This window comes from Ranitomeya variabilis, chromosome 2 (assembly GCF_051348905.1).
Source record: "Ranitomeya variabilis isolate aRanVar5 chromosome 2, aRanVar5.hap1, whole genome shotgun sequence".
NCBI lineage: Eukaryota > Metazoa > Chordata > Amphibia > Anura > Dendrobatidae > Ranitomeya > Ranitomeya variabilis.
The window spans coordinates 352225818-352245313 of NC_135233.1; the positions used below are offsets into that span (position 1 = coordinate 352225818).

At 46.6% G+C, this 19496-nt stretch overlaps 1 protein-coding gene across 1 annotated transcript in view; it reads left to right on the plus strand.

The window, feature by feature from the left end:
- Window positions 1-19496, plus strand: part of LOC143803750 (cytochrome P450 2F2-like) — an 84018-nt gene that overhangs the window by 51843 nt on the left and 12679 nt on the right. Inside the window, exons 5-9 of the mRNA XM_077281523.1 lie at window positions 6750-6910; window positions 8702-8878; window positions 12625-12766; window positions 12866-13050; window positions 13145-13286. Coding sequence (XP_077137638.1) covers window positions 6750-6910; window positions 8702-8878; window positions 12625-12766; window positions 12866-13050; window positions 13145-13286 — 807 coding nt within the window. The remainder of the gene's footprint in view (window positions 1-6749; window positions 6911-8701; window positions 8879-12624; window positions 12767-12865; window positions 13051-13144; window positions 13287-19496) is intronic.

Genomic DNA, 19496 nt, shown 5'->3' on the forward strand with positions numbered 1-19496 from the left:
CTAAGACTCTCCGATCCGACAACCAGAAACGGAACCATCCCATCTTCACCCATGACCTGGACCTCTTCATCAGCCTGTATCCTCAGTCTCTTCAGGCCGGATTTATCCACCATCTCCTGCATCACTCTCCCAAGTTTCCCAATGACTTTCGCCACCAGAACGTTGGGTACTTGGACTGTGTCTTCCACTAAGCCTAGCCGACTAAGAGCTTTCCTTTCACGCTCCAAACATCGAACGGCTTCATCATTCTTCAAAATGATCCTCTGTTTCGTACGGAGGCAGTGTAGGTGCATATCCCTCAGGAGAGCCACCCGCTTCACTGTGACTTCCCTAGTCGACAGTATGACCAATTGCTGAGTCTCAGGCACACTACACGCCTCTACTGCCTTTCTAAATGCCTCATGCACACCCTTCCTGGCGCACACTTCTCGCATGTCTTCATGGCCCCGACGAGCCACAGCAAGTCGATCAGAGAAGAAAAAAAAGAAATACATGGACTCGCCGGTCCACAGCAAGCACCTGCACACGTGCTTTATAGAAAAAAAAACACTCCGGGTTACATCACAGCGACAAGCCTTCTCTGTGATACATACCTCCTGTCGACTATACAACCTTTAGCCACGCTGCAATAGATTAAGTTATTGGTGTGTTTGCAGCCCGGGGTCCACCGTGCAGGAGGAACCTGCTGCTAGCAAATGGCACTATATGGTAGTATTAACGGAACTCTGTTACCTCACAGAGTCGCTGATATAGACACTGTGTCCTGTTAAGCTCACAGGAGTACACAGGTAACTGCTGAGCAGATAGCAGTCTGTGATCATGCAGTCAGGAAAGCACACAACCAACTCCTCACCGGAGGTGCCGGTATTCTAGGGGGTTAATTCAGCCGGGGCCCGGAACACATGCATACATGACCACACTGGCGCAAAGCACATAACAAGATTAATACTAGCGCATGGCCGTGTGGTCATGCAAACCTTTTATAGCTGCAGCAACTTCAGGACCTTCCAAGAAGGACCAATGGGAGGCTGCCACAGAACTTGAGCAGGTTCAGGACCTTCCTAGAGGACCAATGGGAGTTGCTGCAGTACCTGAGCATGTGACCCTTGATCTCCAATGAGAGATCTTACCCTGGGCATGCTCAGAAGGGGAAAAGCAGGACTTAGTCCCAAAGACGTCTGCTCGCCGCTGACCAGTACTGGCTACAATGGCAGAACCTGGAAATGCACAGTATCAGGCTGAGCGAGATGCTGGGACCGACGTCTCCGCTGAGCAGGCTCCACTGCAGCAGGAGAAGAATGGGAGACTGCAGCAGATATGGCTCCAGATTCCCCCTGTGCAGAAGTGGGAACTCGACCCCTAACAAGTAGTGTCTTTCTAAATCACATGAATAAAAATATCTGCCATACGCTGAGCCCCTGAATAAATAATTTGCCCTCACTGTATTCTGTACACAAAATATGATCAACATACTTTCCCTCATATTGTACATGCCCACCACACTGTCCCCTCTTTTCCATACTGGGCCCCCCTCATCACACTGTCCTTTTACACTGTATCTCCCCCTATAGGGCCCAGTCTCTATACTGTGCTCCCTCATCACATTCCCCCTCCTTGGTCTACTTTCCCCTCCTAGCTGTGACTTTACACTGCTGACCCATGCTATTCCCAGACAATACTCAGTCTCTATTCTGTGCCCATTCACACTTTTCTCCCCACATATTGTCTCCTCACACTATTCCAATCAATAGACTTCTCACACATTTCCCCCTCCATACTGATACTGTCTCCTCTCAAATCTCGCCTGCTAACTATACTGTCTCCTCATATATTTACCCCTCCGCTCTCCATACTGCCTCCTCACACATCCCCTAACTCCTCATACTGTGTCTGCACCCAGTCCATCACCATTGCTTCCTTTACTGTGACTGCATACATTCTTCCCTTTGCTCCTCATACTGTGTCTGCACCCATCACCCACTCATCATACTGTGTCTGGACCCATCCCATCCCTTGCTCCCCATTATGTGTCTGCATATATTCTCCCTGCCACACCAATCCCCCCACTCACCATACTGTCTGCAGCCATGCCCCCTCAGACTGATTTCTCCCTGCCACACCAATCCCCCCACTCTCCATACTGTCTGCAGCCATGCCCCTGTAAGGAGGTTGCTTTCCCTGCTCCTTGCCTGGAACCACTTAGTGAGACAGCTGGGTTGCTGGGGGGAAGACTTTCTGCCCTGGACAGAGGGGACCAGGGGACTGTTGGGAAAAGAGAGGTGTGGTCAGAAAAGAGCGGGAGAGCAGAGAGAAAGCAGCGTGCCAAAGAGAGGGCAGGCTGCAGCGCCGCGCTCCCCTAAAAGTAGTGCTCCCCGTGAGGGCACTGAGGCTGAGATACCCACCAGAGTGAAGGCTGGATGTGGGGGTGTAGATTTGGAAGCCTCCAGAATCAGAGACAGTGACGGTGCAGCCCTGGTGACCGCAGTGACAAGCAAAGAATCCCTGGTGACCGCAGTGACAAGCAAAGAATCCCTGAGTGTGATAAGTAACTACCCAGTGTGTGTGTGACAGCGTTAATACAGGGAGACTGTCAGCCTGGTGCACAGAGGCTCTTGCAGCAGCGACGGAGACTGTGCTATTTCCTGGCTTCAGTTTCACTTTGAGAAGAACAGATTGCAGAGAGACTTAACCCCGGACTTTCCAGGAGACACAGAAAAGACTTCAGGATCTCAAGCCCTGCTGGTGACTGTATCCACATTGGAAAGAGGACCCTCCAGTCAGGACCTCCCTGGGCTGATAAGTTACAAGAACACTCGTTAACCCTTTGATTCCGCTTAACTGTTTACTGTTTTACTTGACTCTATTAACCCCGTTTACTCCCTGCGAGGAGAATTTTACCCCTGTTAATAAACCCCCTTCAACAGTTGGTCTGTCTGTTCCGTGGTGACATACGCTACCCTGCACTCTATTACACTTGGCGTAGTCGGCAGGATGTCACACGGTAGCACGGAAGGGGCAGACCAAGCAGTTGAGGGAGGCCCCAGGTCTAGCATTTCCCTGGGAGCCATGTTAGCTAACCTACCAAAATTTTCAGGGAGTAATGTCATGTTGTGTGGTTGGACGAAACGCATCCAAGGGATGATGCGGATGCATCCTATGACACCGGCTCTGCAGGCGGAAATGGCTGTGATGGCCCTAGAGGGGGATGCACGGGACTCTGTTATGCTAAGACCCCCCCAGGCGAGAGATACCCTGGACAAAGTATTACGTATACTTGAGGAGACGCATGGGGACCCCACTGACGTAGGGGAGCTACGCATGCGACTGTTCCGCCGGGTACAAAGAGAGGGGGAGACCGTGACGCAATATATGAACGCACTGCAGGAGCTTCATCACCAACTGGTGACAGGCTTGCGAGATGTATTGATGAAACAGGCCCTGCGAGAGCGCATGCGTGTAAAGCTAGATGTGACTTTCTCTGAGGTCGGGAGTGAGGCACGCACACGCGAGCAAGAGCAAGGGGTGGTAGTACCAGTGGGAAAGGTATGGAGCAGGGAGGTAACAGCCCCTCAATGGGTAGAAGACTTGAAGAAGGAAGTTAAGCGAGTCCGTGAGGAGGTGGCTGAATATAAGAAGATCCCTGCTGCAGAGTACAGCCCTCCGGTGCGAGAAAGAGAGACTGCCCTCCAAAGTGAGACTAGTGCCGCTCGGCGAAGAAGACTGCCTAGATGCTACAACTGCGGAGCACCCAGTCAAAATGAAGAGGAGGCGATGTGGACCCGAGATTCCCAGCTGAAGATAAGAAGAATCTGGGAGGAGATTGAGAGTCTGGGGAAAGCCCTTACTGCCGTTCTGGGGACCAGCGGCATATCCCGAGGTGACATGCGGGAGCCGCCAGAAAGAGTTAGAGGAGAGGTGCGCAGCATGAAGGCGGTTTCGGTGGTGGCCCCAGAGTGTAACCCCATAGCCTGGGGTGAAGAGCAACCGCAGATGAAAGATGTCCCCTGCCGAGGTCGACGATCCAGACTGAAGCGCCCTCCAGACAGACGCAGACGTGAGTGCTGGACGTGCAGAAAGGTGGGACACATGTCCAGAAATTGCCCTACCCGGGAAGAGCGGTGGCAGAGATCCGCTCACCCCTCTGAGGGTCCTGCTAACTGGAAGGAACGTTGCCCCTGGAGGGAATGGTATGGCAGGAAGAGAAGAGTTCCACCTAGGACAAGACAGTACCACAATGTCAGACGCCAAGGAGAGGTGGAGAAGGTGTCAAGCATCTCTGGTGAAATGACTGTGCTGTCCCAACGTGTAAAGGCGACCCTGGTGGATCTACGGCCTGGGTCTGAAGGTTTTGTTGATGAGACTCAGTCCGGAGGAAAGAAAGTGACGTTCACTCGAGAAGACCACCAAAGTGCTTTACTACCCTGTCCAGCACGAGTTCCTGAAGAAGGAGAGAAAGTGCCAAGTGTTCCTGCGACACTCGTTTTCAGCGTCCGAGCCGATGAGAAGGAGGAACCACTGATGTCGTCCCCTGAGGTGAAGAATGTGCTGGCTGTCAGCTCACCAGTTCCTGATCGGACAGGGGAAATGGAGCAGCTGTGTGAGACAGGGCGTGTGGCTGAGAAGCCCTGGGAAATGATGCCCGCAGAGTCAGGCACAGATGACAAAGAGGCCGGCCTGCATGGTCTTAATTCATCTGACTCAAGCTTTGACGAGAATGCTCCTGTCAAAGAGAGGGGGGCTATGGAGAAGAATTGCTTGTACTAAGCCCCCAAACTGAGGAGCCCGAACAAGAAGTCCCTAAAGTTTCCGATAACGACAAGGAGGAAGAAGAATCATCTACGCAGACATCTGCTAGCGGCAAAGCTAAGAAGAAGAAGAAGAAGAAAAAGAAGAAGACAACAGCAGTTGATGAAGCAGAGAAAGCATATCTCAACCTGACTGATGAGCAGCTCCTAGACCATTTAGTCTGGGAGTATGTACAAGAAGAAAGGCAGAAGAAGATGCGAGAATCGCAGGTATCTGACTCCCCTCCAAAGAACAAAGAGAAGCACGAAGAGTCCTCGCCCGTGGAATGGCGAGCTTTAAGAGAGGGGGAATGTAAGGAGGTTGCTTTCCCTGCTCCTTGCCTGGAACCACTTAGTGAGACAGCTGGGTTGCTGGGGGGAAGACTTTCTGCCCTGGACAGAGGGGACCAGGGGACTGTTGGGAAAAGAGAGGTGTGGTCAGAAAAGAGCGGGAGAGCAGAGAGAAAGCAGCGCGCCAAAGAGAGGGCAGGCTGCAGCGCCGCGCTCCCCTAAAAGTAGTGCTCCCCGTGAGGGCACTGAGGCTGAGATACCCACCAGAGTGAAGGCTGGATGTGGGGGTGTAGATCTGGAAGCCTCCAGAATCAGAGACAGTGACGGTGCAGCCCTGGTGACCGCAGTGACAAGCAAAGAATCCCTGAGTGTGATAAGTAACTACCCAGTGTGTGTGTGACAGCGTTAATACAGGGAGACTGTCAGCCTGGTGCACAGAGGCTCTTGCAGCAGCGACGGAGACTGTGCTATTTCCTGGCTTCAGTTTCACTTTGAGAAGAACAGATTGCAGAGAGACTTAACCCCGGACTTTCCAGGAGACACAGAAGAGACTTCAGGATCTCAAGCCCTGCTGGTGACTGTATCCACATTGGGAAAAGGACCCTCCAGTCAGGACCTCCCTGGGCTGATAAGTTACAAGAACACTCGTTAACCCTTTGATTCCGCTTAACTGTTTACTGTTTTACTTGACTCTATTAACCCCGTTTACTCCCTGCGAGGAGAATTTTACCCCTGTTAATAAACCCCCTTCAACAGTTGGTCTGTCTGTTCCGTGGTGACATACGCTACCCTGCACTCTATTACACCCCCTCAGACTGTTTTCTCACACATGCACCCCACATCTCCCCTTGCTCCTCATACTGTGTCCTCACATTTCTACCATTTCCCCCTCCCAAATTGTACTCACCTTCCTCGGGTCCACCGGCAAGTCGTTACAATACCCCTGGTGTCTGATATTGGCTGTGGTACTGGTGTCACTTTTACAGTATGGCAGCCAATAAGTCTTTAATGTGACAATTCCATGTAGATGGACCGCTCCTACACAGCTGCTGGGATCACTGATTAGCTGTTGTACTGTTGGCATAATTTCAATGCCACAGCCAATGCCAGACACCAGGAACATGTGCCGAGAATTGCCAGTGGACCTGGAAAAGTGAGTTCCTTGCAATTTGATCATAATTTTATAGCAAATTGCAACCAGGGGAGAGATTTAAATAAAAGGAAAAATGTTTTAAACAGCATTAAACAGTTCTCAAATAGTATAAAAATACAATGAGCAAATAACAAGTTTCATACACACAGTAACATAATAGTACAGCTATACAAGGACTAATTAGTACTGCTATATAGTTAAAATTAATATTTGTACTGGTTATAAACCTCAGGTGACAGGTTGTATGTGATAAACTATTGAGCAGGGGCAGCTAAAATGCCCTGTAAGCTCGAACCCTGATGTCCTTTTGCTCTTTTTTCAGATATTGGAAAGTTTATCTGATTGGCCATAGAGCTGTTCATCTATGTAAAGTTTTGAAAATACTCTTCAATAATAGGATAACCCATATTCTGACTACAGGAAAGCTTGTGAACCTGTAACTCTGCACCATAGGCCTTGTTACCCTACCTGTGTGCATCTTCACCTCCAGCTTTTAAGCTCCTTTTTCCTATTTGTTTTAGGATCCCCTATAGATCCAAATTCACATATATTACGCTCTATGTCCAATGTGATTTGCTCTGTGGTATATGGTAACCGGTTTGAATATAAGGATAAACATTTCCAAAAGCTTGTGAAATGCATTCAAGACAACTTCCGAATCATGAGCTCCCGCTGGGGATTAGTGAGTATAATCTTACTATGGGGCCTCCATATTATCGCTTTCTTATTACTTTTCTTGGGTCATTGTTACTTGAGCTACACTGGAAAGTACAAATGATCAATTCAACAGTGCAAAAAGTTTGCAAAGCCAAGCAAAAAAGTTACATTCAAGTAAAACTAGTATTCAAGAATCAAGATATACTTTACATTCTGGCCTACAATACCTATAAATCATATAAAATATGCCAAAGTTGTTAAACTAAACACATGATGTAATAGTGGATGCAGAGCAGAATAAAACATTCCATGCCTCTCCATTGTGGAGAGTATTTGGCACTAAATGAGTTAACTTTTGCTAAGCTCAAGTGCATGTTATCCGAGAGAAGGGCTGTTACATTACATCTCACACACTGACAAGATTGCTCTAAACTATGGTGGGGGCTTGTTCTTCTTTCCTTCAAGTGTTGCTGCCTGCTTGTGAATGGTCAGCATCATACAGGGAGAAGAAGTACACGCCCCCAGTGAGAACACCCGCTTGGACTTTAACCCCTTTAATGTCATTAATCTACAGGGGTCAACACGTCACCAATTTTCTAAGTACTGGTAAATATATGTTTGTTTAAAGGTGCTATTGACATGAAATTCTCATCATGTCGGTAACAACCCATCCAATCCACACAGGCAAAGAAATCAAACCATAGATGTCCATAAATTACCGCATGTGTAATAATGAGAAATGACATATGGAAAAAGTATTGAACAAGCTTAATTAAATATAATTAATGCTTCTTACAACAGCCTTTGTTTGTGATGACATCTTCAAGATGCCTCCTGTATAGAGAAACTAGTTGCAGGCATTGCTCATATGTGATATTGGCCCGTTCTTCCACACAAACATTCTTCACATCCTGGATGTTCCGTGGACTCCTATGAAATCTGAGCTTTAGTTCCTTCCATACATTTTCTGTTGGATTCAGGTCAGTGTTTGGCTCGGCCATTCTAGCAGCTTTATTTTCTTTCTCTGAAACCACTTGAGAGTTTCCATGGCTGTGTGATTGGGATCATTGTCTTGCTCACCCTCGTTTCATCATAATCCTGGTAGATGGCAGCAGATTTTTTTTTCAATGTCTCAGTCAATTTGTCCATTCATCCTTCCTTCCATTACATGAAGTTTACCAGTGCTGTATGCTGTATGCAGCCCCACACAGTGATGTTCCCACCTCTAAACTTCACTGTGGGTATGGTGTTTTGGGGTGAAATGCAGTGCATTTCGATCTCCAAACATGGTGTTTTATGGCATCCAAAGAGATCAATTTTGGTCTCATCTGTCCAGACTGTATTCTCCCAGTATTTCACAGGCTTGTCTAAATGTTGTTAAGCAAACTTTAAACGTGCTTGAACATACTTTTTGTTCAGCAATGGAGTCGTGCGTGGTGAGCGTGCATACAGGCCATGGAGGTTGAGTACATTACTTATTGTTTTGTTTGAAACAATTGTACCTGCTGATTCCAGGTCTTTTTACAGCTGGAGTTGGAGACAGTTGGAGCTCATAAGGTTCTATGGTGAGGGGAAGATTAGGAGCCGGGGCAGATGCAAACATTCGACAATTACATTGTAACAACAAAAAAAAAAAAACCTGATTTAAAAAATATGTGATTTTCACATGTAATATTCCTTTTAACCCCTAAGTAAAATTTTAGAGATTGTTCTTGATGCCCATTTAAATATTATAATATATGTTAAAAAAGGAAAAATAAAAGATCAAACTAATTTGATCATTGTTTGCTTCTATTTTTTTTTTTTTTTTTTATAGCTATACAATATATACCCAAATATCATGAAATACATACCAGGCCCTCACCGCAAAATCATGGAAAACTTTACAATAATTGCAGATTTTACCAGAAAGAAGATGGAGAACAACATGAAGACTTTGGACAGTAATAACCCAAGGGATTTTATCGACTATTTCCTGATCAAAATGGCAAAGGTGCAAAAAAATTCTATTGTCTGTCCCAAAACTTTTTCTCCAATGCACTGACATCAAAATGTAACAATTGTTGCAGGTTGTTTTTGCTGTATAACGCCATACTTGCAACCAGTGGTGTAACCAGAGTCCTGTAATAATGTCACCGATCCTGGCCCGTAACGTAATAATGTCCCCAAGACCTGTACCCCTTTCCCGGTATAATGTCGTTCATCGTGAGCCCTTCCTATAATAATTTCCCGCATCCTGGACCCCTTCCAGGTATAATGTCCCCCACCCTGGGCCTCTTCCAGTAATAATATCCCCCATCCTGGCATAATATTCTCCACCCTGGGCCCCTTCCTGGTATAATATCTCCCTTTTCTGGTATAATGTCCCCCATCCTTGGGCTCTTACCAATAATATATGTCCTTCATTTTAGTATGATATGCCCCATCCAGAGCTTTTTCCAGTAATATTGTCCCTGCTCTGCAGCTCCTCTCCAAGAAATGTGAAAAGAAGCCAGATTCTACTCATCTTGCCCTGCTCCCACGATGTGAGGCGTCCTCTTCTATAGCTGGTGTAGAAGTTGGCAGCTGATTTTAGTGCACAAGCGAAGTTCAGCGTATGACATAAATGCCATGCGCGACCAGTGGGTTGCACATCGACATCAGCTGTCAGCCTCTGATTGGCCGGCAGCGTATATTGCTAAGTGGTTAACCCGCAATTGTGGAAAGGTGCCAACAATTTTGTCGGTTGCATTTCGGGGGTTTTGTGTGAAATTATGTCCAATTTGCCTTGTTTCTCTGTTTTTTGTGGTGTTCCAATACACACAAAGGAAATATGCATGTGAATAACAATTGTAATTGTAATAATTGTCTCGGAGAAATACTGCCCAATAGCGCTCATGTGACAGATTCGTAGGGTGCTGATATGTTGGGATGGCACCCATTAGCCACAGTGTTGCAGTACATTGAACAATCAATATAAAAATCACAAGTTCAGACCCCTATGGGGACTAAAAAAGAGCGCAAAATATAAAAAGTGTTTAAAATATTGTATAAAAAATAGAAACAAAAAAAAATTCAATATCACAGAATTTATAAAAGTCAGATCTATCCAAATATAACTTTAATTAAACCATTAAGTAAACGGCTTAAAGGGAACCTGTCACCTGAATTTGGCGGGACTGGTTTTGGGTCATATGGGCAGGGTTTTCGGGTGTTTGATTCACCCTTTCCTTACCCGCTGGCTGCATGCTGGCTGCAATATTGGATTGAAGTTCATTCTCTGTCCTCCGGAGTACACGCAATATTGCTTTGCGCAGGCGTGTACTCCGGAGGACAAATTCAGGTGACAGGTTCCCTTTAAATTGAAAAAAATACAAGACACCAGAAATGATGTTTTTAAGTCTGCACACCTCCCCAGAAAAGGCAATAAAAAAATCAAAAGATTGTATGTACCCCAAAATAATAATAAAAACATTTTCAGCACAATAATAAGCCCTCACACAGTTCCACTGATGACAATTAAACAATTAAAGAAGTTGCAGGTCTCAGAAAATGGCAACACAAACCATTTTTTTCCTTTATTACAAATGTTTACATTTTTTTGTCACCACTAAAATATTAATCACAAAAAAACTCTATACAATTTTTTCTGTAACTGTAATAACCTGGGTAATCATTTTTACAGCACCATCAACATTGTAAAAACAAAATCCAAAAATCACAAAATTGCCTTTTTTTAGCTATTTCACTACACTTGAATTGTGTTTCTAATTTTTCAGTAGATTGAAAGGTTAAATGAGTGGCGTCATCGAAAACTACAACTTGTCCCACAAAAACAATGGAAAAGAAATAATAAAAAAAAAGACTCTTGGCAAAAGGGGAAATAAAACAAATAGGCAAAATCGAAAGATCAGAGATACAAAAGTTGCAATGATATTGCTATCGTCACTCCACTAGAGGGGCTGAGTATAAAGGGGAATATCTTCGGGGAAGATATAGGGGAAGACCTCGCCCTATCCTGGATCTCCTCGTACCTTTCCAACCGCACATTCAGGATCTCCCACTCCCACACTACCTCCTCATCCCACGCTCTCTCTGTTGGAGTCCCCCAAGGCTCTGTTCTAGGACAGAAATGAAGAAAGAATTCCAGCTCAACGAGGCGGTGAAAAGTAAACACTTGGTACTTTATTCACTTCATGTCAGAAGCAGAGGATAAGACATCAGCACAATACAATTAAAAACACTATCTACGCGTTTCAGGTGACAGAGCACCCTTAATCATGATATGATGATGATGTGATATCATGATTAAGGGTGCTCTGTCACCTGAAATGCGTAGATAGTGTTTTTAATTTTAATTGTATTGTGCTGATGTCTTATCCTCTGCTTCTGACATGAAGTGAATAAAGTACCAAGTGTTTACTTTTCACCGCCTCGTTGAGCTGGAATTCTTTCTTCATTTCTGACCTCCTCACGCCCTGACACAGCGTTTCCGTGCTCCGAGCTTCCTGGGATAACGATTTTGGTGAGCTGGACTTTTCTTTTGCTCTGTTCTAGGACCCCTACTCTTCTCAATCTGTACACTTGGCCTGGGACAACTCATAAAGTCTTATGGTTTCAAGTACCACCTTTATGCTGATGACACTCAGATCTACCTTTCTGGCCCAGACGTCACCACTCTGCTGTCCAGAATCCCGGAGTGTCTATCAGCCATATCCTCCTTCTTCTCCTCTCGCTTCCTCAAACCCAATGTGGACAAATCTGAACTCATCATCTTTCTTCCATCCCATAGATCTTCCTTACCTGACCTATCTATCGCAATTAACGACATCACGCTTTCCCCCGTACCGGTAGTCCGCTGCCTCGGAGTAACCTTTGACTCTGCCCTGTCCTTCAAACCGCACATCCAAGCTCTCTCCACCTCCTGTCGCCTCCAGCTCAAAAATATCTCCAGAATCCGTCCTTTCCTCAACTGTCAATCTACTAAAATGCTTGTGCATGCCCTCATCATCTCCCGCCTTGACTACTGCAACATCCTTTTCTGTGGCCTCCCTGCTAACACCCTTGCACCTCTCCAGTCCATCCTTATCTCTGCTGCCCGACTAATTCAACTCTCTCCTTGCTACTCCTCCACTTCCTCCCTCTGCAAATCTCTTCACTGGCTCCCATTCCCTCAACGTATCCAGTTCAAATTACTAATACTGACCTACAAAGCCATCCATAACCTGTCTCCTCCATATATCTCTAAATTAATCTCCCGATATCTTCCCTCGCGTAATCTCCGGTCCTCCCAAGACCTCCTTCTCTCCTCCACACTTATTTGCTCCTCATCCAACCGCCTCCAAGACTTCTCCCGAATATCCCCCATCCTCTGGAATTATTTGCCCCAACATGTCCGACTATCAACCACAGTCGGATCCTTCAGACGGAACCTGAAAACCCAACTCTTCAGGAAAGCCTACAGCCAGCACTGACCCCACTGCCTCTTCATCACTACCGGAGATACTGGCTCACCAACACCGGAGCTCCTGCAACCCTCAACCTATTGTCTCCTTCCCCATAATCCTGTAGAATGTAAGCCCGCAAGGGCAGGGTCCATAATAATAATATCTGCTCTATAGAGAAGGTTCGCATCTAAAGATGAGCAAAATTCATTAAGCATCGTGCCAACAAGAGCAACACAGTTACATTAAAAATTACTTTAAAGAATTCTCTTGGTAAATTCCTCCTTTGATCTTTGCATCTATTCTTCAAATATAGGAAGAAAAGAATAAGGAAACTTTCTACAATACCAACCCTTTGGTGATGAACTCTTTAATGTTGTTCTTTGCTGGGACAGAAACAGTGAGCACGACTCTAAGATTTGCATTCTTGCTTCTCATGAAACACCCTAATGTAACAGGTATGCAATTAATGTCAGATATTAAACCAGATTTACAGAGTTTCTATGATAAGAAATAATAAAACAGCATATTAAAAAAGATTTTTTCTTCTGCCTTAGAGAAGGTCTACAATGAGATAGACAACGTAATTGGCCAACGTCCACCAAGTTTTGAAGACAGATATAATATGCCATACACAGAAACTTTTATATGTGAGGTCCAAAGATTTTGTAATGTTTCACCACTGATTTCTCCACGTGAATTGACCATGGATACTCAGATTCGCAATTTTACGTTCAAAAAGGTAAAAATCAACTTGGGCTAAGAAAAAAATGCTCCAAAATTATAATACGGAAAGGTTTACTAATTAAGGTTTCCTAATATTCTCGTGTACACAGGGAACAGCTATCACTGTAGTGCTTACACAAGTGCACAAGGACAAGACACAGTTCAATAATCCTGAAAACTTTGACCCAAAAAACTTTTTGGATGAAAATGGGAAACTTCTAAAGAAGGAGTACTTCATGCCATTTTCTGTAGGTGAGAATGAACTGACCAGAACAAGGTTCTGGCATGTATGTTTATATTCTGGCAATAGGTTATCATTTTCAAAGATGAAACCCTTTCTAATCTAAATGTTTGGCCTGGCAAAATAATCACCTCACCTCCCATACCTTCTCCGTTCCCATGGTGTTGGCACTCGCTCTACCTGTGGCTGTGATGTGGTGTTGGGATACGTACCTCAGGTACCCAATCAGCGCTGGTGTCAATGTATCCACCTTCGGACAAACTGAACATGAAGAGGGGTCAGCTGCATTTCCTCTTCATGTTCAGTTTGTCGGAAGGTGGAGGCAGTTGATTTGGGTGTCGGGCACCCTATGTCATTCCACCGCATCACAGCCTCGGGACCTCTAGTACCGACACCGCTGGAACGGCGCCAGCATGGGAGGTGAGTATAGGTTTTATTACATTATTGGGGTCGAACATTTAATTTAAGAAGGGGTTGTCATAATAGTGGACAACCTCTTTAAGGTTATGGCTACTTGGCAACTTTTGGCCACAACAGTTTTTGCACAACTGATGTTCACTTAGTGTCACTGCCACATCGCGATGCTATAGTAGTGAATGGGGACACATTGCGACTCCTATAGTCAGAGGCAATCAAGTTGCAGAAAATCCAACCGTATCTTATATTTTGCAAATTGCTGGTGGTGATAGGGTAGGTGTCAAAAAGTTGAAAATTAACTTTGGCTAAGAAAAAAAATTATAATACTGAAAAGTTTGCTTATTATCTATTTACATAATTGCCTTAAATTGTCTGTCATCCACTTCCGTCTGGATGTCCTCGAATCCAACAATCCACTGCGCCACACCGGAAGTACGCCGACCGTCATATTGGAATAACCAAGTGATGGGTATACCAATAAGGCACCTGCTGGTGGTACCAGGCCCTTGCGCAGTACCACCAGCTGGTCATCGCCGGACCTTCTGGGTCGGCGGGGAAGGGGGAGCGGCAGCTGTCCATCCTACTCACTTGCTCCCGGCGCGTCTCTGCATGTCCCTGCTTCTCCGGTGCCGGCAGCTTCTTCCTGTGTTCATCGGTACGATGTGACCACTGAACATACGAAGAAGCTGCCGGCTCCTGATACCATCTGTCTGTGAGAAGCTGCCAGGGACCGCGCTGGGAGGGTGAGTATAACGGGGGAGGGTGAGCATTGCGATATTCACCTATCTCCGTTCCACCGCCGTGTGCCGCTCTGTCTTCCACATCCTCTGGCTGTGACATTCAGGTCAGAGGGCACGATGACGTGTTCAGTGTGCGCGCCGCCCTCTGCCTGAACAGTCACTGCAGAGGACGCAGAAGACAGAGCGGTGCCCGGCGGTGGAACAGGGACAGGCAGGGCCGTATTTAGAGTTTTTGCTGCCCTAGGCACTTTTAGCGCTGCCTCCCCCATTGGTGAGTATGACACTATCGGCAGTGACTTTGGCTAGAATCGCTGATGTGAAAGTCGCCTTTTGCAGCAGATCCGGCAGTTTTTCTGCATGTGCCGCGTAACGGATCACTTACAGCAACACAGCGTTCGGCCTCATTCATTCCCTATGGGATTTGTGGCATTTGCCATGATCTGGAAAATGCGGTACCATACCTCCCAACTTTTGAAGAAGGGAAGGAGGTATAAAGTTTGCGGCGCACGTAGTGTGCCGCGGCAAATTTTAGGCCACGCCTCTGACCACACCCATTTCACAACTAGTCACACCCATATCCACGTTCCAACCACAGCCATTTAGCACTGCTGATCACACTGTTTTATATACAATAATTATAAACAAAAAAAAATATGGCCACAGTGCTCCATACTGTATAATGGCCAGACATGATGCTCCATACTGTATAATGGCCAGACATGATGCTCCATACTGTATAATGGCCACACATGATGCTCAATACTGTATAATGGCCACACATGATGCTCCATACTGTATAATGGCCACACATGATGCTCCATACTGTATAATGGCCATTGGCCACACATGATGCTCCATACTGTATAACGGCCACACGATGCTCAATACTGTATAACAGCCACACATGATGCTCCATACTGTATAATGGCCACACATGATGCTCCATACTGTATAATGGCCACACATGATGCCCCATCCTGTATAACGGCCACACATGATGCTCCATCCTGTATAACGGCCACACATGATGCTCAATACTGTATTATGGCCACACACAGTTCTCCATACTGTATATTGAACCCCCCTCCTGTGTGCATGGCTCATATTCACCTCCCTGTATGCATGGCTCATATTCACCCCCCTACTGTATGCATGGCTCATATTCCCCGCCCCCTATGCATGGCTCATATTCACCCCCCCGTATGCATGGCTCATATTAACCCCCCTTTTGTATGCATGGCTCATATTAACCCCCCTTCTGTATGCATGGCTCATATTAACCCCCTTCTGTATGCATGGCTCATATTAACCCCCCTTCTGTATGCATGGCTCATATTAACCCCCCTTCTGTATGCATGGCTCATATTAACCCCCCTTCTGTATGCATGGCTCATATTAACCCCTCTTCTGTATGCATGGCTCATATTAACCCCCCTTCTGTATGCATTGCTCATATTAACCCCCTTCTGTATGCATGGCTCATATTAACCCCCCTTCTGTATGCATGGCTCATATTAACCCCCCTTCTGTATGCATGGCTCATATTAACCCCCCTTCTGTATGCATGGCTCATATTAACCCCTCTTCTGTATGCATGGCTCATATTAACCCCTCTTCTGTATGCATGGCTCATATTAACCCCCCTTCTGTATGCATGGCTCATATTAACCCCTCTTCTGTATGCATGGCTCATATTAACCCCTCTTCTGTATGCATGGCTCATATTAACCCCCCTTCTGTATGCATGGCTCATATTAACCCCCCTTCTGTATGCATGGCTCATATTAACCCCCTTCTGTATGCATGGCTCATATTAACCCCCCTTCTGTATGCATGGCTCATATTAACCCCCCTTCTGTATGCATGGCTCATATTAACCCCCCTTCTGTATGCATGGCTCATATTAACCCCTCTTCTGTATGCATGGCTCATATTAACCCCCCTTCTGTATGCATTGCTCATATTAACCCCCTTCTGTATGCATGGCTCATATTAACCCCCCTTCTGTATGCATGGCTCATATTAACCCCCCTTCTGTATGCATGGCTCATATTAACCCCCCTTCTGTATGCATTGCTCATATTAACCCCCTTCTGTATGCATGGCTCATATTAACCCCCCTTCTGTATGCATGGCTCATATTAACCCCCCTTCTGTATGCATGGCTCATATTAACCCCCCTTCTGTATGCATGGCTCATATTAACCCCTCTTCTGTATGCATGGCTCATATTAACCCCTCTTCTGTATGCATGGCTCATATTAACCCCCCTTCTGTATGCATGGCTCATATTCACCCCCCTACTGTATGCATGGCTCATATTCCCCGCCCCCTATGCATGGCTCATATTCACCCCCCCGTATGCATGGCTCATATTAACCCCCCTTCTGTATGCATGGCTCATATTAACCCCCCTTCTGTATGCATGGCTCATATTAACCCCCTTCTGTATGCATGGCTCATATTAACCCCCCTTCTGTATGCATGGCTCATATTAACCCCCCTTCTGTATGCATGGCTCATATTAACCCCCCTTCTGTATGCATGGCTCATATTAACCCCTCTTCTGTATGCATGGCTCATATTAACCCCCCTTCTGTATGCATTGCTCATATTAACCCCCTTCTGTATGCATGGCTCATATTAACCCCCCTTCTGTATGCATGGCTCATATTAACCCCCCTTCTGTATGCATGGCTCATATTAACCCCCCTTCTGTATGCATGGCTCATATTAACCCCTCTTCTGTATGCATGGCTCATATTAACCCCCCTTCTGTATGCATGGCTCATATTAACCCCTCTTCTGTATGCATGGCTCATATTAACCCCTCTTCTGTATGCATGGCTCATATTAACCCCCCTTCTGTATGCATGGCTCATATTAACCCCCCTTCTGTATGCATGGCTCATATTAACCCCCTTCTGTATGCATGGCTCATATTAACCCCCCTTCTGTATGCATGGCTCATATTAACCCCCCTTCTGTATGCATGGCTCATATTAACCCCCCTCCTGTATGCATGGCTCATATTAACCCCCCTTCTGTATGCATGGCTCATATTAACCCCCCTTCTGTATGCATGGCTCATATTAACCCCCCTTCTGTATGCATGGCTCATATTAACCCCTCTTCTGTATGCATGGCTCATATTAACCCCTATTCTGTATGCATGGCTCATATTAACCCCTCTTCTGTATGCATGGCTCATATTAACCCCTCTTCTGTATGCATGGCTCATATTAACCCCCCTTCTGTATGCATGGCTCATATTAACCCCCCTTCTGTATGCATGGCTCATATTAACCCCCTTCTGTATGCATGGCTCATATTAACCCCCCTTCTGTATGCATGGCTCATATTAACCCCCCTTCTGTATGCATGGCTCATATTAACCCCCCTCCTGTATGCATGGCTCATATTAACCCCCCTTCTGTATGCATGGCTCATATTAACCCCCCTTTTGTATGCATGGCTCATATTAACCCCCCTTCTGTATGCATGGCTCATATTAACCCCCCTTCTGTATGCATGGCTCATATTAACCCCTCTTCTGTATGCATGGCTCATATTAACCCCCCTTCTGTATGCATGGCTCATATTAACCCCCCTTCTGTATGCATGGCTCATATTAACCCCCCTTCTGTATGCATGGCTCATATTAACCCCCCTTCTGTATGCATGGCTCATATTAACCCCCCTTCTGTATGCATGGCTCATATTAACCACCCTTCTGTATGCATGGCTCATATTAATCCCCCTTCTGTATGCATGGCTCATATTAACCCCCCTCCTGTATGCATGGCTCATATTAACCCCCCTTCTGTATGCATGGCTCATATTAACCCCCCTCCTGTATGCATGGCTCATATTAACCCCCCTTCTGTATGCATGGCTCATATTAACCCCCCTTCTGTATGCATGGCTCATATTAACCCCCCTTCTGTATGCATGGCTCATATTAACCCCCCTCCTGTATGCATGGCTCATATTCCCCCCCCCTGTATGCATGGCTCATATTAACCCCTCTTCTGTATGCATGGCTCATATTAACCCCCCCCCCTGTATGCATGGCTCATATTAACCCCCCCCTGTATGCATGGCTCATATTAACCCCCCCACCCCTGTATGCATGGCTCATATTCACCCCCCCTACTGTATGCATGGCTCATATTCACCCCCCCTCCCGGCCCCGCCGTATGCGTGGCTCATCTCCCCCCCTGGGCCTGGCTCTGGCTGTATGCGTGGCACCGCGGCTCATCAGCTCACCGACGCTCCCATCCTGTGTGGCTCGGCTCCCCGTCCACCGCGGGCCTCCTACATCCTCCCCGGCGCCCCCCACCCCCCCCCTGGCTGACGCTGTCAATCATCATTCATACTCACCTCACACACTGCGCAGAAGGACGGAATCCTCGGAGTCGGAATCCTCCGCCAGGCTCTGTCCCTGCGCAGCACCGTCCTCCTCGCCTCGTCCTGTGTGAGTGCCGCGGTCACATGCATATGCAGCGCCCCAGAGTCCTGGTCGTTGCAGTACTGTGGCTCCGCCACTAAGGGGAGCTATGGTACGTCTGATGGCACTGAAGGAGTTCATCTGATCAGGTATCACAGACACCAATACATTTCACCGCCGGGCCTCCAGGGGGAGCTAAGGGTTCTATTCATTAGGCCATTCCTCACACACTGGTAAAACTGGGGGTCAGGCAGGAAGTTAGGCAGAAAGCTGACTGGGTTGGAACCAGGCAACACCTTGTGGCAGAGGGTGTTGCGGGAGAAGATTCGGTAGGGTCTCTGTCAGGAGTGGGATCCTGACAGAGACTTGGCAATTTGAGAGAACGTAACGGGACCGTGCCTGCTCAGTATAGCGGCGGTGCCCAAGGAAGGATTGGAAGCGAGATAGATTGTGCTGAGTGAGAAACGAAATCAAAGCAAGAGGAGAATACCAGTAGGGGTCGTGCTGTAAGACCGAGGCAACATCCTACTGAGGCGCACAACCGGCGGCCGGAACGCCGAGGGAGTATTACAATATTCAGCTTCAAGCAATACTCTAAACAGCGGCAGGACAGT